The sequence below is a fragment of the Triturus cristatus genome, chromosome 6 (genome assembly GCF_964204655.1).
Source record: "Triturus cristatus chromosome 6, aTriCri1.1, whole genome shotgun sequence".
In the NCBI taxonomy this organism is placed as follows: Eukaryota; Metazoa; Chordata; class Amphibia; order Caudata; family Salamandridae; genus Triturus; species Triturus cristatus.
In genome coordinates this window covers 109,626,035-109,653,010 of record NC_140589.1, presented here as the reverse complement: position 1 = coordinate 109,653,010, position 26,976 = coordinate 109,626,035, and the positions used below count along the sequence as shown (strand labels likewise).

The window sequence follows — 26,976 nt, the reverse complement described above, 5'->3', positions numbered from 1 at the left end:
AGACCTATTGCATTGCAAATGCTTGTTTTAAATTGTCTGAGTTTCTTTTTAACACATTTTTTAACTCAAATCATACTGATGAAATGTACGTTTTCTTACCATGTATTGTGCTTTTATGGTTTAATATCTTTTTTAAATCGAATAAAGCGTATTCTGATTCTGATAGAATAGGGTTTGGTCTGTGGGGATTTGTAGCCCTGCCTCGCAGACACTCGATTTAACAGAATGTGATAGCTGCATGGCATGATACTTGCCTTGGGCCTATGAATGCAGACTAAATAAACATGTTGAACCCCTGGTTGAACACATTATCGGATAGATGTTGGCTTATTGGCAAAGTAAGCTCTCTGCATGGATAACAGGCATACTGATATGGCACAATTTTCTGTAAATGTTGTTTCCATTGAAACATTAATATTTACAATTCCTTAAATGCTTTTCAACATGCGATTCCTTAAATGCTTTTCAACATGCGATTATTTACTCTTCCATTTGCAGCAAAAAAAACGACTGAGTCTTCATGGATTTGAAAAAGCAACCAAATGGCTTGGTTATTGTTAATTATAACCCACAGTTCTACTACTATTGAGAGCTAGCCTAAACATTCTGCGCTCTGCAGCATTATGTTGGTCATTTCCGAAATGTATTGTATATGAGCATATCTGCTTCGTTCTACTATCAATAAACTGTCACTCACATTGTCGCACATAAGGCATATAAAATGTCATACATAAGCACACTAAACCATAGAAATGCCATACATAAGTAATCTTAAAACTCGGCAGCTGTGCTTTCTTATGACCTCTGTCTAAGAAAGAGGAACTGCGTGCTGTGTTCAAGCTTTACACCCCGAAATGTCTACTGTCGAGGTCTTGTTTCTTCCTCCCTAAGCAGAAATAGGATGAGCTACACCCGAGGTTGTGCCGGTGTGTGCCAGTCTACACCTTGCTGCACACCCACCGATTCTTGACGCCCCACAGAAAAGGCCTGGCCAGTTGCCTGGCGGCGACAGGTAAGTTCTGCTGCTTCGAGGGCTGAACTTGCCTGAGCAGCACTAGGCTGTCCCGGACTCAGAATAGCTGAGCAACCTCCCATTGGTAGACATTATCCAGAGTGGGCAGAGAGTAAATCGGGGGTGGACAATGGCACTGATGTTCAGCTGAAGGATCCGATGTAGGAGTCGCGCTGCAGAGAGCATGCGTCTCGCTCCATGAGGGGGGATAATACATCGCTTCTCAGTAGTAGGAACTAGGATACATTTTAATGTTTTGTTCAAAATGACACGCAAGTTGCAAATCCACGTTGAAATGCATTGCTTGAAAGGGAGTTAGAGTAAATTGTGTGACTAAGGCCAACTGTAAAGTTTCACAGCCTGAGGTCAGTCGTGAGGATTTCGTTAGTTTATAATTTCTTTAAATGCTAAGCATCAATGCGCTATTAACAGTTGAACACGCATACTCTGAAGATGTGGTTATTTAAGTTTGGTGTATATATAGGACAGCTAGGCGTCGCTTCAGAGGAATTGTCTTAAAATACAACCTACGGGTTACGTACAACTCTTTCACCTCAAATCAAGCAGCCTAAAATACGAGATGCGTGTTTTGCTATGATGGTGCTTTTCAGCAAGTCATCATCGTTTCAGTTAATACAGGAGTACGTTTTACAAGACCCTACGGTACATGATAGTCCCACTTGTTTGTGGGTGAACTGAGTAAATATGAAGATTTGGAGCACGAGTTTACAACACATTATCGAATTGTATGCAGAGTATTATTTTTACATCGCATATGTAACATTTATTTCACAGTCACTTTTACCACCGAAACTCATGCCGCTCAAAGTATTATACAGTTGAAAAGAGCAGTATCTAGAAAACAGCATGTTCAATCTTTGTTTTGCTGGAAACAAACGTGAAAGGTTAAGAGCATCGACAAACCAACCTCCTGCTCTCCGGGTCGTTCCGTAAACCATATCAAACTTAAACGACTTTATGCACATCCCACAAAATACCTTTACGGTGCGCTTTAGCGATTTCTAATTCATGGCGTAAGTTTTTTATAACATCTACTACGAAATGAAAAATGTTAACCATAATCTAGCAAAACTGCAAACATACCCTTCCTCTCGACGATGCTTTCCCGTTCGATAAAAAAAAAGAAGCATCGAGGCACAGACTCTTTACTTTGAATGTTATAAGTAAAGCGCGGGTGTAGCGATGATACCAAAAGTAAAGTAATAGAAAAAAAAATCTATTTCGATACTTTTGCTATAATCGCGGCACCCGCGCTTGACTTTTAATGTTAAAAGTAAAGCGCGGGTGCCGCGAGTGGTGCGCGCGCCACAGCAAACATATGTTTTCAATTATCGCGCCCGTGTCTGGGTACGATAATTGAAACCACATGGCCTTCGGTGCGCGTAACAGACACCAATAGGCCATGGGCGGAGCAATGCGACTGCCTTTGGCCTATTGGGTGCTTTCTTAGTAAAAAACACGCACGCAAAGGCCAATAGCGGGCCACAAAAGGAAAAGCACACGCAGGAGCGTGTGCAATTCCAGGCTCCCTTTCTGAACCCCACACAAAAGAGCTCTCGCTGCGCGAGCCCTAGAAAAGGATAGCAAGGGCTTTTCTGGAAGCCAACATAAGACCCTGTATACGTAAACCAAGTTATTTGCCTAGTTTGTGTGTCTACTAGCACTTTAATGATTTGCAATTGCTGTAACACCATCTCCTTTCTCTCCAAAAGTAAGAAGAGGAAATCCTGTACACCACCTGGAATTCTTCCACACCATCTGAAATAATAAACTGTGACATTCTTTTAAAATGTTATCAATTTTGTATATAACCATAACTGAAGCTGCATTTATTGATCCAAGGAAAAGAAAGAAATTAAAGTTGAATTTTTTCCACACGATTCATCCACATTTTGTTGTTTTCGTCCAATACCAATAGCCTATTCTTTAGCTAATGCTCCAATAAACACAACAGAGACTGAGCTGAAAAGTTGCTTATAATCACAGGCTGATCATCCCAGGAGTGTTTTAATGGAAGCATGTTAAAATATATTTTGCAACAACTAAGACAGAAAAACTGCAAACCTCTCTGCCTTTCATAAATATCACCCGGGTTAGAATAACTCAAAGAACGCCCCTCCTCCCAAACAAGCAAGGACTGGTGTTGGAAGAGTAAATTAGTAAATTAACCTAATCCTAAAACTTGAAGGAAGTCTACCACAAACTAAGAATTAAAAATAGCAGTGCTTAATTTGAGCTAGTGGTTTCCAGTGCTCAGCACCGGCATTTAATTGTCGGCACCATTACTTAGGACAGTCCACACCATGGTGGCGCTGTCTGTTTTAATTTTGAAATTAGCACAACAGTTGTTCATACATTAAAAATGACTAATACCATTTGCCCAAGCCATTCTTACAGCTTTGAGCAGACTGGAACTTGCAGAAGTGTCATGGTGAGTAGGTATTGCTAGCACAGATATGGGCAATGGGTGGTGCAAGCTGCAGTGGCCTACGGACAAGGGTTCTGGCACTTTTTAAAAAGCAAAACAAATTAAGCACTGAAAAATAGGCTGAACATTTTGCACAGAAATATGTACTGTATTTTTGAAAGTCTAAATTTTAGAATGTATGGGTTTTCTTTCAAAATAGGTTTTTGGTACCTGTGTTTTCACACAAAGAACCATTTTAATACCCAAAGACACCGGCATGGCCCGACAGAAGCTTTAATGCAGTCAATTCAGCCACTCTTGAAAACACTTGAGAAGAAACAGGTTAAGTAGGTATGAGCAAGTTGAAATATTTAACTTCCTTTACCATAACAGAATACTTTTATTCAGGCCTTACAAGTCTGTGTACGTATCTGCTTTTGCTGTACAGGGAAAGAACTCTGTACTAGGTACATTGTCTGTAACCAAAAAGGGTTCTATGCCTGAAGGAGCAGATGCTAGTTTAGCAAAATAAATATGATCTTTAACTTTAGTCACCAAGTCAGAATTAAACTGGTCAGACAAAACAGCATCTGCTACGTGTTTTACCAAATTACCACACTAGTGCCTATAAAGGCCATAAAAGTCCCCAATTAACTATGGAATATATGAAAAATTGTCTGAAATTGGATGAAGAACGAAAAATTGTTTTATCAAAAGCCAGCAGGTTGTCTCAAATGTGGCAAAGAATCAACATTGCAAGGTGAAAACTCAAATGAAAGAAGCCAATCCTTCCTTGCTAGTGTGCTAGAGCAATTGCCAGTAGCATATGGTTTTGCAAGCTTTCCACCCATTATCTTTATTTTAATGTGATGATTCCTACCACCCATGATAATGTTGTTAGTTCCTGGGGTCTTCTTCCCTGTCTCCTTCTGCATCATAGCAGGCACCTCCGAGCTCCATGGTGGAAAAAAATATCCCAAGGCTTGGCCACACAAGGGTGGTCAAGGGGTTTAATAGCCTACTCTTGAGGGATCTGATTTCACCAGACATACTCATCTCCAAAGGAAAAGCAAAAAAAAGTAAAAACAAGTAGGACTTTCAGGCTCCACCCACTAGATAGGGGAATATGCACAGCATGTGAATCTAGAAGAAATTCCTTTGCTTCCGGTCCCATAGGATCCTAGCTGCACCTCACTGATGAGGCCAACTAAGCCGATCTGAGATAGATATGTTCCCGATCTAAGGGGATGTGCCAAGGCAGTTAAAAACAGACTGTTCTTTTTAGAGGAAGACCACCACCAATTTGCATGGAGGTGCTCACAGCCTTAAGCAGTAGAGTGGGCAAAAAATGATGGACTGGAATGTAACCCGAGCAAGCACCAGATGCGGAGATTTTTGCAAGCATTTCATCTCTCACCCAGTTTTTGGATAAGATCATCTCTTGGAGGGACACAGAACTACAGGAAGGGAGCAGCAATATCAGTCTATCATGGATTTTCTCTTATAGTGATGTAATTGATGTGAAAATAGACGGACAATAAGCTAAGGGTTAAAGTAGTGAACTACCAGCTCTAGCAGAATTGTAAAAGCAAGCAACCAGCCTGTTTTCCCCGAAGGTTGGAGTCCAGGAAATTTTTATGACACTATTCCCACACAGACATCTGTACGCCATCGACTTTTAATCACCTCCTTCAGCTGAACACAACCACCCACTGACTGAAGTATAACTTATTACTGACAGCCATATAGGACATTATAAATAGGTTCTCGAGGTGCAGCTCAACAGACTTATGGACAGAGATTAACTTACACTTGTTTGTCCAACTAACAAAAAGCAACTTGGATAAGTGCAAAGCCCCCTACAGTGCAGCAGTGGCTGGGTGATCCAGGTAATCGGCGACAGCTGAACTAATACGGATGAGGCAGGTCCAAGGGGATGATAAACTAGAAGAGGATGCGATGGCTTGGCATACCATGATTACGGAGGTATGGGGGGGGAGGGGGGATGATCGTTCATCTCCAATACCGGAAGAGCTTAGTAATGGGGAAGGTAACCCTGAGGATGAAGCCGGGTCCCAGGCCCTGCACACTCGGGAAGTAGTGTAAGAAATCCTAGTCATACCCAGTATCTGGCCTGCAATTGTAACATCAGGATAGTGTATTTCCTTAGTGACTCGGGGAAAGGGGAGGGTGAGGGGGGGGGGGGAGGGGAGAGAGAGAGACATTGTAGTTAATGTTCTGTTGTGATTTTTTTGGGGACACAAGTGATCAGTATAACCTTCAGTACAATGCGATATGTACAAGACAATGCTGGAGAAATGTGCAGTTCCCTTGTTATTTTAGACTACTATATATCCTTGAGAACATATTTTGTTATCTAGATCTGTATGATATGAAAAGATATTTCAGTGTTATACTTTGATTACAGACTAAACTAACAAAAAGCAACTTCACGTGAGATACTGCCATGTTTGTACAGGAGTACAGAGTCTGTGGAATCCAGCCTGAAACCTACGCCTCCAAAATTTTATGAATGAACATAAACTTCAAGAAACATGTCTTATGCTTAAGAACAAAGCAGTGATACAAACCTGGAAATCTGCTGTTACAGTGGCAGGAGAAGTAGATTTTTCTCTGCTTCTGGACATGTCCGAATTGCTGTGTTTTGTTTGGGGTCTGGATTTCTCAGTCTTTTTTGATTTCACTCCTTTACTCGTCTTTTCTTGGCTTCTGGATCTCCCTCGGTAGCTGTGCTTCTCTGGACTCCTGGACCGCTCTCGTTTGCTGGTCTTTTCTTGGCTCTTGGACCTCCCTCGTCTACTGGGCTTTTCTTGGCTTCTGGATCGCTCTCGTTTTCGGTCAGTCGATTGCTTTCGTGGTTTTCCTGTATCAATCCCCATTATTTCTGCAATTGCATCAAGCTCGGACTGCTTCTCAGATGCCACAGTTTCCTCTTTTTTCAACAAATTGAGCTCACCAAAAAGGTAATCTCGTGCCATGGTCACCTCCTTCAAAGCTTGGTCTGGATGGCCCTCTCTCTCCTGACGTTTCACAAGGTAAGTCTCTGCTGCCCAGATAGAAAAAAGGGGGGAGGCACTTTAATATGAGAGTTTCGCTCAAAATTCACATAAAATTGTAGCACATTGCCAGACCAAGTCAACCACTGCTTTATAAACCCACGCATCCCTAAGAAACTCAGTATTTTGGGTCTTGAAACTATTCACTATTCAAATGTGGTGTCCTTTTATACAACATTTCTGGACACAAATAGGAGACATAATAAATGAAACTATACCTCCTAAGCTTTCTCTTACATCCTCCACTATGTTATTGCATGATCTTGGAAGTTCATATGATATCACGCGTCCTCAGCGCAGACTCTTACATACTGCACTCTCCACAGCCAAAATTTGTATTTTAAGGTTGTGGCTATCACCTAGTCCTTCATCTAAGGAGGACTGGATGGCTGCAATGATACAGACAGCATCACATGAGCATATAATATACAAATTACAAGACCAAGAAGAAATATTTCAACAAGTATGGACTCCTTTTATCCGAGTTCCTTAAATAATTCCCTCTTGTTTTTCTTTCCTACCTATTTCCTCTTTCCTTTTTACCCCTCAAGTCCTATTTCTACCTTCCTTTTCTTTCCGGGTAAGGTCTCACTTCTGTTTTTTCTTTTTTCTCATATTTTTGTTTTTTCTCCTTTCTTTATCTATCCATTCTTCCATTTCCTTATTCACTTTATTACTCATCTACTCTCTCAAATATTTACTCACTTATTTATTTATCTGTTTAATTTACCCATTATTCATTTATCTACTTAACTTATTTCGCTATTTTATACCCTTCATGAACTTCCATCACTCATGTGTGTGTGTGTATATATATATATATATATATATATATATATATATATATATATATATATATATATATATATTATATACACAACATATTTTACTATTTCTAAATCATATTTACCCATCCCATTATTTACTTTGTCTAACTTTTTGCCATGATTATATCTAGCCAGTGTTAGATTTCCTAACATACAATGTCCTATATTCTCCTTCTCTATTCTTAATACTTTGTCTTTTATTTAATTTCTCCTATTTCCTCCCCTATCCTTTCTTATATGCAAGATTTTTCTTCTTTATATTATACTATATATGTTAAATCACTAGACTTTTATGGGTCTACTATGATGTATTTTACTTTTATGAATGCATATACCTTTAATCTCTCAATAAAGAATTACGACACAAAAATGTGGTGCATTAGCCCTTCTTCTAGTGACTGGATCCAAAAAATTTATTTTAAGAAAATATAATTTTACTTTTTTGCTGTTAACCGGATGGGGAGCTAGTATCACTCGGATCACATTTTACCGAAGCCTACAATGGCCAAGTTGGGACCAAATACAGTACAGGATCTTTGTATTCTTGTTTTTGTTCTACATGAGAGAAAGAACTCGGGTTGCCCCGTGCAATCTCTAGACATGAAGGTGCAGGTGCAGGAGGTGGGGGTGTAGAACCTGCCCCTGCAACAGGAGATCTGCCCTTAGAGGAAGATGGGGCGAAGGTGCGATGAGAGGTGAAGGAGGTCTGTGTACCAGACTCTTCTTGGCCAATTCAGGGCGATCAATATGACTTGGGCCTGGTCTTGACGAATCTTCCTCAGAACCCGAGGAATCAAGGGTATAAGAGGAAAGAGCTGCGAACCCCATTCCAACTGAAACGCGTCCCCCAACGCTCCCTGCATCAGAAACTGGAGACTGCAGAACGACGGGCATTGCGCATTCTCGTGGGTGGCAAATCGGTCCAACCGAGGAAACCTCCACATCCTGAAGATGTGATGGACCACCACCGGATGAAGCCCCCACTTGTGATCGGCCGAGAAACGCCGACTGAGAATGTCCGCATGCACATTTAGCACTCCTGCCAGATGATTTGCCATCACACAAATCTGATGGTCCTGAGCCCAGGACCAGAGTCTCAGAGCCTCTCTGCAGAGACGATACAACCCTACTCCTCCCTGTTTATGTACCACATCGCAGTAGTGTTGTTCGTCAGGACCTGAACCAACTGACCGCGAAAGGAGGGAAGAAAAGCCTTGAGAGCTAAACGAATCGCCCTCAATTCCAGCAGGTTGATATGAAACAACCTTTACCTAGGAGACCAAAGGCCTTTGATCTCCAGATTCCCCAGGTGAGCACCCCACCCTAGAGTGGAGGCATCCGTGATTACTGTGGCCACCAGTGGAGGAAGATGAAAGGGCTTTCCTTGCGACAGATTGCTCTCCACACTCCACCAAGACAGATCCGCTGCAGTGTCTCTGGAGATCCTGATCATCTCCCTGAGATCTCCGTTGTGCTGATACCACTGCCTGCGTAGGCACCACTGGATTGCCCTCATGTGCCAGCGTGCATGATTGACCAACGGTATGCAGGAAGCGAACAGACCGAACAGGCGTAGGACCTTCAGAACCGCTCCATCGTGAAATAAAGGAATCATCTCTTGAATGTCAAGAATCCTCTGCGGAGGCGGGAAAGGTCGACACACAACGTTTCCAGTACTGCCCCTATGAACAGGTTGCGCTGTGAGGGCATCAGGTGTGATTTGGGCACATTTATCGAGAAGCCCAAGTCGAACAACAGCTGTGCTGTCACGTGCAGATGATGAAGCACCATCTCTGGAGACTTTGCTTTGAGCAGCCAGTCATCCAGATAGGGAAAAACAGGAATCCTCGATTTCCTGAGATGAGCTGCCACTACCGCCATCACCTTTGTGAAGACCCGAGGCGCGGAAGTAAGACCGAACGGAAGGACTACAAACTGGTAGTGCTGAGTAAAACGGAGATACTTCCTGTGCGACTTCAGGATGGGGATGTGAAAATATCCAGTCCTCTTGTTGCAGCTCCTGAAGAACCTGAGCTAGGGTGAACATCTTGAATTTCTCCTGTTTGAGGTAAAAATTCAAGACACGAAGGTCTAGGATAGGCTTTAATCTGCCGTCCTTCTTGGGAATCAGGAAATACCGGGAGTAGCATCCCTGACCCCTTTCCTGCTCCGGGACCACCTCTATTGCACCTTTCTGCAATAAGACAAGAACCTCCTGCTGCAGAAGCAGCAAATGGTCCTCTGAACACCAGCCCTGGCGAGGAGGGTAAGGAGGAGGAAACTCCCAGAAGGGAAGGGCGTACCCATTTTCCACAAGATTCAAAACCCAAAGGTTTGAAGTGATAGATTTCCAATCTTGAAGAAAATGGGACACCCGACCCCCTACAGGACCAGCATGCTCCAAGATGGGGGATCTAGAGCTGCTTTACTGTGGCACAGTGGTGGCGGCAGGAGAAGAAGAAGAGGAGTAGGAGAGTTGACGGGATACACCACACAGACTACCTCCGCCCTTTCCTCTGTAAGATCTGTACAGAGGATTCGGCTGCTGCAGAGGCTGCTGTCGGCCATGAAACCTTACCAAAACCACGGTACCTCTTATATCCAAAACTCCTGGTTTGGGACTGAAGACCCAAGGATTTTGCAGTGGCTCTACTGTCTTTAAATCTCTGCAGCTCAGAATCAGCCTTTTCACCAAAAAGCTTGGATCCATCGAACGGTAGGTCAAGGAGAGTAGCCTGCCTATCTGGTGAAAACACATAAGACCTGAGCCAGGCATGCCTCCTGGTGGCAATAACAGAACCCATCACTCTGGCATCCGAATCAACAGTATCCAGGCTAGACTGAATAACTTGACGAGCTGCAGTCTGCGTATCCGCCAGCACTTTTAACAAGCATTAAAAATGCAATAGGTCTCGCCTTTCATTAAGTTAAAGCCATTTGCTTTGCTATACAATACCATTAGCAAAGCAAATGGCTTTAACTTAATCAAAGGCAAGACCTATTGCATTTTCAATGCTTGTTTTTCATAGCTCTCTCCCCCAAGTAGCCGACCAACCTGTTCCCAGTGACTGCTGGGTGTGTCTATGTAAACATGCGACGTCTCTTAGCCTCTGAGATTCTGTGTCCCTGGCTGTCATGTGGCGACGCCGCCTCTTCCCTCGCTCGCCTGCCAATGTTTCCGCCTGTCAGTCGTGCTTCTGGCAGCGCGAGCAAGGTTTGCGAGGAGGGGGTGAAGTCCTGGGAAGTGGTAGACTAGGCCAAGAGCAGGGAATAGGAGGGCGCCCGGTTAAACTGTGATGGGGGTAAGTACGAGAGTAGGGGGGGAGAGTGAAGGGGGGAGGTTATACCAGGGGGTGACGAGAGTGTCGTGAATGGGAGGTCGGGAGACAGCAGGAAAGGAACGAGTCCAGTCACACTCTGAGGGGGGTTTGTTGACAACAGTGTGACGAGAGTACAGGGCACCAGCAAGGGAAAAAGCAACAATGACTCCTGCGTGCTCCGGGGCTCGCGGCTGCTGTACGAGGTGCCTAGCAATGACTGTGTTATGAACTAAAGCGCTGGACTCGCAGCTTATTTACAAAGCACTCGAGTGAGTTAAGGTGTGCACAGCCTGCATTACATTGAGCGGCGCTGGCAATGCATGCTAATGTATGGACAAGCCGTACACAATCATATAGGACTTCCTCCTGAGAAGGGTGATTATCATTATGGATAGGCTAGAATGAGCCGGTGCTGTAACTCTCTGCATGTGTGACATACACGTGGCCTGTGTTTTTCACTTTCAGGAGCGTCGCAAAAGTTCTGGCTCCGGGGGGAGGGGGCAGAGCGCACACGCTGCCTTTAAAAGTCCACTCACTTCATTTATATGAAGCAGAGGTCCGGTAAGCAGTCCACAAATCTGAGGCTACTGCGCCCTGGATTATTTCCGTTGTCTTTCATTCAACAAGCATCGATCTCTTGTCTTTATGGGGGACCATGTGTTTCTAATTAGAAACACATGGCCCCAAAAAGATAAGAAAGTGCTTTGCTACAGCAGCAAAGCAGGCGACCCAGTCGGATCGGAGATGAAAGGGCGTCAACAAAAAACCCTAATTTCCAATGGCAGGCCACCATTTAGCATAAACGGTGACGCCAGCCAATGAAATGAGGGGCGGGGCTTCAAGTCCCCTTCTCAAATCTACTCTCCTACAAAATCCCTTTGCGCTGCAACGCCAGGCGAGACCTAAAAAGGAGCCACGATCATTGTCCGTTAACTTGGGAGCCAACTGCTTGGCCAAATCCATTAAGGCGTGAATATACCTCCCCAACAAGCAAGTTGCATTGGTGGACTTCAAATCCATACTAGAGGAAGAGAAGATCTTCTTGGCAGACTGCTCCAATTCTTTTGTGTCTCTGTCTCCAGGAGCCTGTGGAAAAGATCACGCAGATTGTTTAGATCAGGAACCCAGCACCACTAAATTTTCTGGTGAAGGATGAGCAGATAGAAAAGCAGGATCACCAGGACCTCCTTGCCACAGACCTTGAAACAAAAGGAGCCGAAAGGGCAGGAGCCGAAAGGGCAGGTGCAGAAAGGGGCTTCCGCCACAACTCTAGAATTGGCTCAGTCAAAGCCTCATTCAACCACAGAAGATGGGGAATGTAAAACGTACGTAAGAATATTTGGTCTGAACTCAGCAGTGGGAAACAAAGTCTAAACGTTCAGCAGCCTTCCTAATAACAGCATGGTATGGTGCTACATCATGAGAAGGCCAGGCCTTTGGTGATGAAAGCTCCCACTCTGGGGGAAGTGTCTAGACCACTCGCCTCCTGAAGGCCCTCAAACTCCAACAGATTCTTCAATTTCACCTTCTTCAGCTTCCTCCCGCTGAAATTCTCTCTCTTCCAACAGTCTTTGAGCTTCTCTTCTTGACCGCAACTTCGAGATCGGTGTCGGCGGCGCCAAGCAAGGCGCCGGAGACACCCGCGCCGGTGTCGAAGGAAGAGCCTCCGAAGTAGGCAATGGCGCTGATCGAAGCAGAGAGGAAGAAGGTCCACCAGATGGCGCCAGAGACTGAGAAAACGGCGGTGAAAATCTCGGAGCCGGAAACTGCCAGGACCGCGCCGTCGGCATAAAGGACAGGAAGGGCGCCTGTGCATATTGCTGAGGAAAACCCAAATTGAATGCAAGCGGACCCACAGGGCCCGACGGCGCACCAGTAGGGTAAGCTGCTCTGGCAAACATGCCGTACATTGCATTAAGAAAATGCGAAGGATCCGACCCAGGTCCAGGAAAGGTTGGGTAAGGAGCAGAGTCTGAATCCATTTGAGGCCGAGTAGGCGTCGGGGACGCCGAACCCAAACAGGAGAGGTCGCAGGCACAGGAGAAGACATCCTAGGCTCCTCGGAATCTCTTGGCGCAGGAGATAACCTTGGCACTGGAGAACCCTTCGGCATTAGTGACTGCACCGGAGAACACCTCGGTGTCAGAGAGTGCGCCGGAGTCGCTTGAGAAGAAGGCGACTGCGAGATGAAATCTTTAGAGCGACGTCGCGAAGCCAGAGACCTCGAAGCTCTACCCTTCGATGAACGACTTCAGGCACCCTGCCTTCTCTTCTTCTTGTGTTTCCTTGACTTCGAAGTATGCGAAGTCGACGACTTCGATTTTGACTTTGATCTCTTTTGGCCCCTCTTCTCTTTTCTTGCATTCACCATAAAAAGTTTAGCCTCACACTCCTTCAAGGCCTTCGGATTCATCTTCCGACAACTGGAGCAGCCTCCAACGTCGTGGTCCGAAGAAAGACACCACAAACAGGCTTCATGTGGTCAGTGATAGACATATGACCCCCCACACTCTCTGCAAGGCTTGAAACTCGATTTCTTCGATGTCGCCATAGCACTGCTACACCAAGGGAAACAGCAGATAACAAAATAAATGGCGAGTCCCAGAAAACCGTTACACGTCGACGGCGCGGAATAAAGGGAACTGACGTCAGCACGCCAACGAGGTCTTCTTGTTGCTCCGGTGACGTCAAACGAAGTTGCGAGCGGAGTCGTGCCATTATGACGTCCTCGTCGACGTAGGAAAGCTAGAAAAAGGTTTCAGTGGAACGCTGGTGCAGGGGTAAATTCAAAAGGTGAGGAATCCACAGGCAGATGTATCCACCAGAAACACTGGTCTCAGTGTATTTACCAGTTTATTTCGATTCATGACACTGGTTTACACCAGCTTGAGCTACATTCTGATAATCGGCTGTTGCACTGGTTAATAGAAGTCTTCGCATGTTCAGGTTTATTGTAGTTACATGTCACATGTATGGTTTAAGTACTCGGTTAACACTAGACCCCACCAGGAGCTATTTATGATTCAAGCTCAATCTCCATTTCCTATCTACCCCTTCCACAAACACTAGTAGAATCAGGGAAAGGGACATTCTACACTCAACATTCTATCCACCAGAACACTTAACCAGGGAAGCAGACACAGGCCTCCCTTTTATAGACACCAAAACAAGGAAATGCAAAGATGCACTCCCAGTAGATCTAAATTATCACAAAACAAAAACGACCATTTCTCTCATATCAATTAAACCTACATCAAACACTAGATAACCAACATCATTCTCTCCATCATAACCCCTGCAGACCATAAGGACGATAAATCAGTCACAGTAAACTCTGCAACGTGTCAAGGAAAACCTCACAACCCTTCAATGACAATGTGGATCCCCAAATCTCATCTAAAAAAACATATACCACAAGACACCAAACAGCTATGAATCACAACATTCTCAACAGCCTATGACCCGCAAACCTTGCAGCCACTTCAGACATGAGGGCTTGTACTGTAGGAAGGTGGATATCTGACTATGGTTACCCCCAACTTTTTGCCTAGTGTCTAGCTGGTTTTGCGACTTAGTTGGCCTGAGATCCTGCCATTCAGGGTCTCAGGCTGTCTGCTCTCTCTTTAAAATGGACTCCATGTACCCTAGGTACATACCCAATTGGTAAGGGTCACCTTATTGGACCCTGTACAGTGTACCCTAGGTACCCAGGGCATAGGTGTACCCTAGGCCTCCCAGGGGCTGCAGCATGTATTATGCCCCCCCTGGCCTGGCCTTCCAATCAGACACAACTGGCTGATCACTCAGCAGGGGCAAGGTCGTGTAATCACCCCTTGCTTAGATATAGTATACCTATATCTCCCCTTAAAATAGACACATGTGTACCTTTGAGCCACTCCTATGGCAGGCCTTAACACTCCTGGAGGCAGAATGCTTGGTAACATGCGAGATGGTGCTCTAGCATGAGCTGAGCCTGTCTGCAGCTTTCGGAACCATGTCCTTATAGCTGTTCTATGATATCGCCTACCATATACTCTTAAAGTACCTTATAATCTTAAACGGTTATGGTAACTATGGTTTGGCTTTATCAAAACATGTCGTGTAAGGTGTCTAACACTTTGGAATAATACCCCCATACCATTTCTGGTGATGAGGATATTATTCCTCCCTTCTAGAGGGAGAGACATGTTAAAATCCTACTTTGCTGTTTAACTCTGACCAAAGCCTCAGCATCACAAAATGGATGCTGCTGCCACAGACACAAGTCTGACCTCCTGCAGCTAGGAGCCCTCCCAGCCAGGGAGGCCTGGACAATAGGTTTCCTGCTTGGGGAGGTGCTAGCATCTCCCCACACAGACTTTAGCGTATTGGGGCAGGGAGGGCTGAAAGGAATGAGACATGCCTGGGGCACACAAGGTGCTCCATGCATAGTCCAGTTCAAACCCGTGCTGGGGCACTCCAGCCCCAGCTCTAGCGCGAAACTGGACAAAGGAAAGGGGGTGTACCCACCCCCCTTCCTGGTCCCACCCATAGGAGGGACCTTGCAGGTAGCCCAGCCCACTAGCCTAGTATATTAGAAGGTAGCTGAGCCCTGCAGAATTAGATTATCCTGAACCTGCATCTTGAACAGAAACTCTGGACCTTCGACATTCGACTACGGAAGATGACTGAAGAATCTCCCTTGTGGCCAAGGAGTGACCACCCTGGGCAACCAGGCACCATTCAGCGAATGCTGCTTGCTTTGCGACTGATCCTACGAGGGACGACTGCAGAGACTGACCAGCGCCGTGACTTCCAGACACCTCTGAACCAGATCCACATCTACAGCAAAGCTGGTACCCGTGGAGGCGACGAGGGACGTGGGACCGGCGACTTGGGAAAAGTGGCTAGTAACTGACTAGCCCGACTTCTGAGACTTGAGAAGCCCCAATCCCGAGCACCATCTGCAAAGAAGATCAGCTCCCCACACTTCACGTGTTCTGCATGGGGCCCTTCTGCACCCGAGTTGCTCGACGTGTTGTCCGGTTGTTGGCCCGTTGGCTAGCGACCTCTGTGACGACGAACCTTCAACTTTGCTTTGCTGGTCCGGCTCCTCCAGACTGGCACTTGCTCCCCTGTGAAAGGGAAGCACCCCAGACCTCCCTGGTCTGCGACAGAAGCAAGTCCTCCATCCTGCGTGGGTTACGCTTGCCAAGGCTTGTTGGGTCCTAACTCGCCGCCGACAGCAAGAGCCTTCGTGGGACAGCTCGCCTCCTGGTTCTGGTCGTCCTCGACGCCTCCTGGTACCAGTGGCTGCTGCGACAAGCTTCACCTCTTCACCTGCAACTTCACAACATCGCCTGGTTCCTTCCCGGCTCCTGGCTGGTGACCAAGACTCTGTCCCCTCTGCTTGCAGGTATCCTCCTTCCCGATTCCATCCTTGGAATCCACCGGACACTCTTCACTGACTGCCTGTCAGCAACTTTCTTCAGGCATCCATAGGAGTCGACGATGAAACCCGACGCAAGTTCACACCTATGCACCCGCAGCCTGTGGGCTAGGTAACTTGAGTACTCCGGTGCTCACAAGGGTATTGACTATCCAAGTGTCTAGTTTCCAAGTCTCTAACTCCTAGTTCCTTCCGAAGTGTCCTAAAACTCTTAATTACTAAATACTACTATTTCTATCGACTTTAACGCATTAAGCGTGAGTGTTTCCACTCTGCACCTGAATCCCGTGGGCCTCCCACTGCCTAGCAACTGATAGGATAGTGTAGCCCCAGCGATTCCCTAGGCCTAGGCCTAACCTGTGTTCGTGACAGTGGTTCTTATACCACTTACTTAGTATATGGTTTGCGTGGCTCCTAGGGCCTAACTGTATTACTTACCTGTGTGACTTATGTATGCTTGATTAAGACTGTGTTGTACTTACCTCGAATCTCATAAAGAGTGCTGAGGGTATTTTGACTAGAATAAATACATTCTATTTTTATATATATCTGTTGTCGTGTCCTTTCATTTGGTATTCAAGGGGTTGCAAATGGTATAACAGCTGGCTTCACATGCCATACAGAGTTTAGCCTAAGACTGCTCTTGTCCATGCTACCACTAGGATAGCTGGTCTACAAGGTTGACTTTACAACCAATCACCATAAGGGTTGTTTGGACTGATACAAGGTGTACACTAGAACTAGTGACATCATATATCAGGCCAACTTCTCACATGTACTACCACATGTTTGCACACCTACAAACACGCCACACACAAAGTGCAGGTAGCATGGATACAGACGCCACGTCAGACAATGAGACGGAACCCTACAGTCTCCAGAGAACTGCACCACAGCACGTAGATGGAGAGCCTAACACACTTTTTCGAAAACTCCCATGGAACCAGATTCTAACATGGCAGCCCTCAAGGACAACCCTCTTGCTGACTGATAATATGCTATATATACACACACAACCCACAGTTCAGAGTGACAAACAACTCTTGAAACCAAAGCGAAAACTAACTGCATTCTAAAACAAATCACATCAATGCGAAAGATATAATTCTAACACAACACTGAACATCAATGATTACGAGCAAAAAATAAGTCTGCACCAACACAAACCCATATTAGGTCTCAGTACATAGGCATTTGCAAAGAAAGCAGACACCCAACGTACGTCATGAAAATATTCCTACAATCACACAACACACTCTGCTTCTGGTGACCTGCCCACACTGGTGAGTCTAGCATAAATGTAATCCTTTTCTTTGTATCATATTTTTCCACCACAAGTTTGTACATGAAATTTTGCCTAAATACATTAATTATCCTGAAAATGCATATCATTGCAGATTAAAAAACATTCTGCTGTTTCATTAGGCAAACGACTGTCCGGTTTGACAAGCAATGACACCTGAAAACTAAGCCTAATACACTAGAGCAGTAAGTAATGCTTTATTTTTGAGTTAATTAAAACTTACAATATTAACAAAATAAAATCACAAGTTAAAACATCAAGCAATAAATACCATCATTACATATAAAACGTATTGTCTTCATTCATTAATACAAGCTTTTGGCACACAAACACCCAACCTGAGCACAAGTTGTACCTTAGCCTAAGTTCATAGAGTACTCTCAAAACGTGTTTAGAGGTTAGCTTATTTCCAGATCTTGAAACTACCAATCATGTAATAGAAGCATACTAGTTTTACCTGATGCTTTATGCATTCAAGATTTTGCGATGAATGAGAAATGTATTTCATGTAAGATGTAGCACAGATAAGGTTTTCCGAGAAAACAACGCAACAAAAACAGCGATATTACCAATTAGTGCACTAAACACGGAAAAAGTGTAATGTGCTTTTTCTGGATTTCGAAACTTCATGCTAAACAATGCTTTAGACAAACATACAACAGAATATAAAACATGCTAGCTTTACGTGGACAAGCTTACTATGTAGTAGTTTTTTGTATGTTTAAATTTAAAAGGAATCCGATGTAAATTATACTTTTTGGTCAACAGGACAAATCCTTTAAAAAACAAAAAATCAAACAGGATAACATTCTTATGATTTAGTTTTGAATATCATCACTCTAATCAGACTAGAGACACTCCATTACTAAAAATAAATAAAACATTTGTAACTGCAAATACTAAATGCTTATCCTAGATTTCAATTGTACGTATTTAGTTAGTTAGTGCAAAATACTAAATGCTAGTCCTTGACTGCAATTCTATGTACTAAAACCACTACAATATGAAAAGTAAAGCTGCAAGAATAGTCATGCTTGTAATCCTAATACATTTGGTATAGGGAGATAATGCTTCAATATTTAACTTTAGTTCTCCCATAAAATGAACCAGAGTAGATGAGCATTCATGAAACATCTCCAACGGAATACAAATGCCACAGGTAGAATATCCTTTATAAATCAAAACTTTGCTAGCTTCGACTCTGCGATGCGCATAAACGTAAGCAATTTCCCATAGAGCATTGCGTCTTACCCTTGAAAACAGGCTATACCTGCTTGCCGACACGTACGTACAGTGTTTCCAATAAAGCAGTCTTAACGGCCCTTTCCATTCCGCTATTAGTGTTGGGTAGGTACAGACAATATGGCAAATGTCTTCTTTTGGAGAATTACAAAGCTGACATGTAGACTCAAAAGTTTATCTTCTGGGGAATCAAAAAGTGTTTGAAAGTTGCCCAATAAGACATGCAACAGTTTAAGCTTGGGCTTTTGACCATATAGACCCCCTAAGTATGTTTGACATTTGAGGGGGCCATTTGAAGCTATTACCATTCATGCATGAGATCTTTTGGACAGCTCAGCTTTGTCCAGTAGGGATGAGATCTTTTTTCCCCAGATGAATTTATGAGTCTATTAAACGCAGGTTGCAAGAGAGTTAAAGCCCAGAGCTTCTCAGCCTTATAGGTGGTTAAGTCCAAGTTAAAATATTCGTGTTCCATGCTGTTTTTTGGATCACTTATGGCTTTCCACACAATAAAAGTTAGGGGGGGTGGGTCTTGGGTAATTTTTTACTTTATAAGAAAATTTCATATAAAAACCCAGACTGCTCCTGGCCGAACTCTAGATGAATTTGGGTAGGAGAGACCTGGCGAGAAGATTAAATAGGCGTCGATATATCCCTTCAATAGCCTTATCTATTATTTGGTCCGCTCTTCATCTCAAAGCCTTTACACCGTACGTAAAAGAGGGAGCAGTTTAGCAGCCATTACTTGCAGGAGTGGCTGGAAGGACAGACCTTTTAAAAAATACTGTAGTGAGTAAAAGGCAGTGGTGAGGGTGGGGTTTCTTCTTTGTATTGCACTACATTGCTTCATAAATGCACCCCTGGAGTCATTCAGACCCAAATACCTGTACTCCTTCATGGTTTCCAAAGCTGACCCATCTATGTAGAATATGGGGGGGTGAAGATCTTCTCCTTGTTGCTAACAGTTTTTGATTTATTCAATGATGATTCTTAACCCATGCTTTGCTGCATACTTGGCGGGTGTATTGATTAATCACTCGAGATCAACCTTAGTGTGACTAATCAAGACAACATAGTCGGCATGCAACATGTGTGAAGTATTAAATCCAGCCACCATGGGAGAGTGAGAGTTGACATTATTTAAGGCCGTTGTTATCTCCACAAGATACAAATAATTAAATAAAAACTGAGCCAGTACACTGCCTTGCTTTAGGCCATTTCCTGTTGGGATTTTTTTTAAACCATCGTATCTTTTCCCAGCCTCACCCTTGACCAGGTGTCTGTGTACAGTAATTGAATAGCGCCTTTAAGAGGAGAGGAGGAATTCCTCAACCTTGTAACTTGGACCACAAGATGTTTCGCTGTACCGAGCAAAAGCTGAACAAAAGTCCAAATAATACAGATGTAGATTTAAAGAACGGCTCCTTGCCTGGTCGATTAGTATGGTCAACATCTAGGTGTTGGTGGGAGTGCCAATTTCCTTAATAAACCCAATCTGTTTCATCGGCACCAACGAACTGGTGTCGGCCCAGTCTGACAATTCGGCAAGAAGGCATTTTGTGAAGTATGTTGCCTCCCCAACCATTAATGCACTCAACCTATAACTGGATGGTTGTGTAGTTTTTCCTGCTTTATAGATTGGGGCCAGGATAGACCCACACCAGCTATTTGGGATTTCCTGGTTAATATGGACGTGATTGTATAAGGTGACCAGATGTTTGGCCAAGTAGTGGGGATTTTGTTTAAAAACTGCGAGTGGTAAACCGTTGGGTCCAGGGGCACCATCAGGATGACTCGTGGTAATTATTTTCTCCACTTCTCCTATCGAGACAGCACTTAGTGAACCTACCCCCTCCAGTTTTGAAGACTATTTTCGAGCCCTCTGTGATGATTCTGCACAATCTTGGTTCTCCAAAAGTAGCTGAACATATTCGACCCACTAGGCCAATGGGCTGGGGGTTGTTTCACATACCATTTCCCATTGGAGTCTGACTTGGTGTTCCACTTTCTCAATGGAGTCTGTTGTCCACTGCAACATTCTGTAATTGATCGTAGACACTGTGCCGATATCCGGCTGGACTAGATCGTGCAAGGAGACATGCAGATTTAACTGGATCCTCTGCGGTTGATGGGCACATTCCAGTCGGCTTCCCAGGTAAGCTACCATATGAAATAAAGGAAGAAACACTAAAGTGTAGTCAATAGTTGAATTAGAGGTTGCGGAGTGTTGGGATGGATGGGCCGGAATATCATGTTCAACGCACCCATTCAAGACTCTCAGACCCCGATGCTCCACTTCATTTATAAATTGTCACCTACTAGCATCCTTCAAGGGAATGTGCCAGATTTGGATGAACGTTTCCACTATTTGATCCCTGGTTGCCGCCTGCAGCAGATTCATGTTAAAAATGCCTGTTATTAGGATAAGTGGCGCCGGATTTGTTGTAGAATGGACAGTCGAAAAATCCAGTAAAATATTGATAGTTTTTCTTTTTCACCAGCGAGGGATGTACGTAAACATTTATAATCAGTTGGGGAGGGAAACTACTTGGAGAATGTTCCAAGAATTTTACTGCTTGCAGATTAGGATGGTAGACGCTGATCTTTAGTCTGACATTAAGTTTAGCCGCTGCATAGATAGCGAGACCACCAACATGAGCAGACCAATGTGTGAGTTCTAACCATCGGTTTACTGAAGATCAAGTATGCTGGGAGGTCTATAGCTGCTTGAGCCCCAGTTTCTTGAAAAATCATCACATACAAAGGTTTTAATTTAAGCCAGAAAGGCCATGTCCTCAATTTTACCCAATAGTCCCTCTATATTCCAGGCACAAATCAAAAGGTTCTCCGATGGGGGGGAATCAGCTAAGTGGTTATACTGTCAATCAATTCCTTTGTGAGACAGGTAGTAGGGCATCCGAAAGTAAAGACCAGTCCATTGTTACATGTTGTAGTTGTTTCTCGGGCAGTACAGCCTTGCCAAGGCCATCTGTGTTGACATCTTGACCACATGTCGTTGTGACCGAAAGGCTCGGGCCCCTCTAAGTATCGACGCTACCAGAGTTTGTACATTGCCGCCAAGTCTCTTGGTCTGTGGTTGTAAACCCTGTTTTCCCACATAACCTGGATGGGAGTGACATTTTCTGGGGCTACGGGGCAAAAGAAAGGAGGATAAGCTTTGTCTACATCTCAGGAGATTTCAATTCCACATTTTGCAAATGCCTGCCTCTCTGCCCACACCAGTTCTGCGAGCTGGTCTGTTGCCCAGGCAATGACGGTTGATTCTTCCCCGGCAGGATTTACAGCACATAAAAAGGTGCCTGAGTGGATGTCAGATGATTTAATGTGTCTTAGAGAAGGGATTTTCTTGGACATGCAGAGCACAGAGCTTCCATTGATTTTATCACTACACTAAAACGTCCTGGGAGTGAAATTTAGTTCCTCGATCCAGAGTGGTGACCTCTCCTTGCACTCTCTCCATTTGGAGTACATGATCAACATTTCTTCAGTTCAACAAAAACAAATAAAATGTTGTTTATCGTAATCAGTGAGGCACACTGGTGCCCTAATGACTGCCATCTGGCCAATTCTACCTTCATTTTGTTATTCTTAAACAGAAAGATAATTGGACAATGAACTGCACGAGAAGCTGCTCTCACAAGATTCCGGTCGTACTCCATGTTTAGAACCCACGCCAGGGCTTTTACTGCAGCCATCACTAAAAATATTCACAGCTTGTAGCCTCGACCATGCCTATTACCATGCTGGCACAACCAAACTTCACTCTTGTCGAAGTTGTAGAACGCCAAAAAACATCCCTTCTTTTAAAAAAACCATCATATCTTCTTTACTAACCTACTCTGTAGATCTTCTGTGGATTTACTGGCACAGCTTGCTGCACATTAGCATGCCCAGTATTTCAGTCTTCCTTGTCAGGATACCTTCTACACTCTACTCTTCTCTTCTCTGCAGGCGTTCTCACAATAGTCTCTCACAGCAGTCTTGAAGGCTTCAGGCACTGTTCCCATCAAGACAGACACACCTTTCTTCTTCTGCGAGGCTGCTAGATGGGTGGGTAATAGTGGTGCTTTTTACTTGTCCAACTTGCTCACTTTTCCTTCAGTTTTGGCTTCTTAAGGTTTTGTTTAAACCACTCCCTTTACTTCTACTAGCACCAATGTGACATTGATAGAAAAAAGTTTACATGTTTAAGTTACAGAAAACTGTGGGTTTATTTGTTGTTACTCGTTACATAGAAGGTTACATTGCTTAGGTAACACTAAGCCAATGAAGTTTCCAGTTCCCTAAACTAATGAAGTTTCCAGTTCCAGTTTCAAGTTCTCTCTGACCCCTTCCAACAGACACTACTGGGTCAGGGAACGGGAACATTCTACATACAGACATTACATGCACCACAAGACTTTGTCAAAGCAGGGGAAACACAGGATTCTACACCGGCCTGCCTTTGGATGGATTTCTCCAGGGAGAAATTGTTGGTAAAATGTACTAGGAATTATACCTAGCTGTTTACGTGTACGCTCCAGCTCTTTCTCCAAGAAGGCAATTTTCATTTGGCGAGTTTCACGCTCTGCCATCAGTTTCTGTCTTTCTTCGATGACCTGAACGAAAACAGGAAAAAAACATGAGGTATGGATATCATTCATTCCCAGGGTTAGAAATACACCTCAAAATGAGACAATTTGGAGGCGTCCTAATAATGAACATTATTCACTTTAGACAATATATTTTTACAATTCATTTTAGAATACGTTAATTCACTCCTGTCAGACAATAAAATTAAAGGGCTGCTTTTCTTAGTCAAACATCAGAATGTGACAGCAAATATCCCTTGTGGCCAAAGCAGATCAGGTGAATGAAAGAATGAGGAAGGGAGTGCACTGATGAACTAAGACATGTTACAGAGAATGCCCTGTGACTGTGGAAAAAAGCAACTATAAAAGCTTCTGGGACAGAGCTGTTTGCAGGCGAACAGTAAAACAGGATGGGGAGTAAGGGACACCAGCTCTGCGGGTCAGGCGGCTGAGCTCACGTGGGACAGATCTCTTTGATGCAGGTGGTCGCCTCACAGAGGACCAGCTCTTGTGCAGTGGGTCATGTTGCTGCAATGCTGCTTCATTTTGACTCGGGCTTCACTGCCTCTGTGGGGATCATTCTACACCGACATGCCGCCACTCATCAGAACAGTGTGGTGTCCTCCAAAGCTTCTTTCATTCCTTCAAAGAAACTAGATTTTGCTAGCAGCAGAGGTGCCCTAATCCATTTTGTCAAGTAGTGGCCCACCATGCTAAACTAGGCGTTAAGACGTGTCTTGCACTTATCCACGCAGCATAAAAAGAATTGAGACTGCATTGCTACCTACCGTGCAGGAAGGGTTTCTATCTCTCATGGCATGTTCACAGTCTGCACCACTTAAGATGGTGTTTAGGAGCCCTCTGATGAAAGAGAAACTGGACCAAACAGATTGTATTAATTATAGCCTCTCTTGGCTTTCCTCTTATTGCAGTAGCTAGTAGGCAGTTGGTACGGATTTAAACAATGTGGGACGATGAATAGAAGAACATGACAGTTGTGACTTAACATAGAACCGTCTGACCCTCGTGGGGTGGGGACAAGGTGGGGGTACAATTACCATCCCAACCCTGACTTCCCCTGAATACGTCCTGAAGTAAAAGCCCAAGGGGGAGCAGGCGGACCCCACACAATAAAAAGGAAAACTGACTGCAAGACTGCTGAGAGGAACTGAGATGGCAAGATGGACACTGCTGTAGGACTCAGACTGTAGGTGGAATCGGAACAAAAATGGAGGCGATGTAACACAAGTAGGTGGTCAGGTGCCGGAGAACAAATTACCCCAGATAAAACCACTGGAGAGGTGTCCCTGAAACACTCTGGTTGATCGAACCACAGTCAGCCACTTACAAACTGGATACAGGTAGGTGAGACTGGCAAGCACCAACCTGTGGTCCGGAGGGGATTTGAAGACCTGCATGAGGTAGGTCCTCGAGTACAAAAGAGTATGGTAGGGGGAAGCGTACAGGGATGTTAGACCTTGCAAATGGCTCACTATACTCCTCACAGCAGACACTGGGGAGAGGAAGTTGCGCACCCATGCAGGACCTGGCTGAGGACCGGATACCCAGGAGGGTGACTAGAGAGGAGGCGAAAGAGAAATCTGAGGTCCTAGCCTCAAAAGGGAGCAGCACTAGAGAGTGGATGAACTGCATGCCCTGACTGACCAAATTCATAATGCAAGGAGGTTAAAAAGATACAGTAGGAGGCACCCTGCTGAGATAAATACACCACCCAAAGGACACAGACATTGAGGGTGGGGAGCATGCACCCATTGCCGAGTCAGCAGATTAAAAAAGATTAGCGACAAAAGAAGCAAATGTGGGAAAAGATTAATAGCGGAACAAGCTGGGTGTCCGTGCAGAAACAAAGGCATAAAAAGTCAAACAAAATGTAGGTCCCTCCTTCACGGGCAAACACATCAGTGCTCAGGCGACATCTGTACACCCCAGCGATGTAGATGCTTGTATGGCATCCCCACTGATACCTTGAATGACCCAAGCAACAAGAGTGTGCAACATAGGGCATCAACATAAAGCTCCTAGAAGACAGTGACCTTTATTGGCAAGGGGGCAATAGCGAATACAAGGCGGTTAATCAAGCAACAACATTTCCACAAAGAAGGCGAGAATGCGTCGAAGGGCGCATAACGAAAGGAACTGATGTCAAAATATATGGGTGGTGCCTATATGTCGATCCAAGCTGTCACTACCAGAGGTTGTACAACATTGCTGTGGAGTGGAATAGCATCACTTGTCGACAAGCTGGAACTTGCGAATCCTCATTGGTGCTGGAGGGTACTCAGGTCATAAAGTTTTATTCATCCAAAAGGCCACAAAAGTAAATTAAAAAGTACATAATTTAAAATTCTTAAAGTATTATACATTTAAAATCACTTGCAATTAGCAAAGAAAAAAAGCCACAATCAGTATCAAATACGAACTGAGTCCCATAATGCACAATAAAATGCATTCGCAAAAATTGTCTAAAACAAACTCTTTCAAACACTAAAAAAAACTACATCAACAGAGATACACCAGCATCGGATGTTTCAAGTATTCAGTATAATCATAGCACAATGAATTAATATATTTTCCTTAGTTCTAGAGTCTTCCTAATAAAATGTAATTCAGCACAGCAAATCTTGGGTGTATAAAGTTTCTGCAGGAAGATCAAGCCTTCTATATGAGTTCTCAGTTTAGATCTCTTTAAAACAGGAATCAGAAAATCTTGTCTAAGAACAATATATAGGGGCAAAACAATATAAATCAGCTTGCTCTTTGTGCGGATACTTGATCACAACTACACAGAGGTAAAACATGTGAACAAACACATTGTAGAGGTAAAGCAACCTTAAAATGGATCATACATAGCCGGACGAGAGTAAGTTAACTTCGGTGGATGCCATTCATGACCCAGAGAATATATAATTTCAAGCATTCTGTGGTCGAGATCTTAACATATCTTTTCAGAGAAACCATAGCCTGTGCTTTCCGTAATCTTGTATCTGAATGGCAGTTAAGAAATCGTGTTTTAACTTCATACTTACTTTTAGTGGTAATTTGAAGAGAATTATCTAACATCTCTTTCATTCCAATGGTATCAAAAGTTTGTTTCAAAGTATGTATCCCATGGAATACGTGCAACTCAGTCTAGAGAAAGACAATCCAAGATGCATGAGCTAAAAAATTGGGCCACTGGGTTAATCGGTAACTTAATCCATAAGAAAAGCGGAGCGAGGCCCAACTTATCTTCCAGGCACCCAATACCTAATTCTTCATGGTAGACTAAAGTGGCAGCCCATGGAGGGGTCATCAGTAATCTACAAATACAACTATTTTATGCCTGTTGGAGAAAGGTCGAGTTTGAATAACCCCATAGGCCTGCACTCTGACACCGTTTAAATATATTTGGTGCTATACAAAGTTAACATTCTTTAATGGGCTTCTGACCAAGCCTATGCGACAATCTAACAATTAGCTCCAGGTTTTTCTTGAATTGTTGTACCCTGTTGGTCAGAAGGGAGTTCCATTAAAACGAGGAGCTAAACAGGATCCACAGATAAACACTTTCACTTTCTCTAGTGTTGAATTCCCCATTAAGAAAGTTTTGGATTTTGTCTTTTGGGCCCACAAGTCGTAATAAAGATTTGGAATGATTAAACTTAAGGTCCAGAGTTTCCATATAGGAAAAAAAAGAATCCAGTAATGCTTGGAGATCATTTGCCGTGCGCGCTATGAGCACAGAGT

At 44.0% G+C, this 26,976-nt stretch overlaps 1 protein-coding gene across 8 annotated transcripts in view; it reads right to left on the bottom strand.

Moving 5' to 3' along the window:
- LOC146816470 (uncharacterized) overlaps window positions 1-26,976 on the bottom strand; it is a 219,433-nt gene that overhangs the window by 15,465 nt on the left and 176,992 nt on the right. For 6 of the 8 annotated variants that reach the window (XR_014962909.1, XR_014962910.1, XR_014962912.1 and 3 more), the window contains 2 exons: window positions 23,157-23,256; window positions 6,032-6,507 (listed from right to left, as the gene is read on the bottom strand). Coding sequence is in view for 4 of the 8 variants with exons in the window: in XM_085610301.1 (XP_085466427.1) it covers window positions 6,032-6,507; window positions 23,157-23,256 (576 nt within the window). In the remaining 4 variants the exon portion in view is untranslated. The remainder of the gene's footprint in view (window positions 1-6,031; window positions 6,508-23,156; window positions 23,257-26,976) is intronic. The other 2 variants (XR_014962911.1, XM_085610302.1) reach the window with 1 other exon arrangement.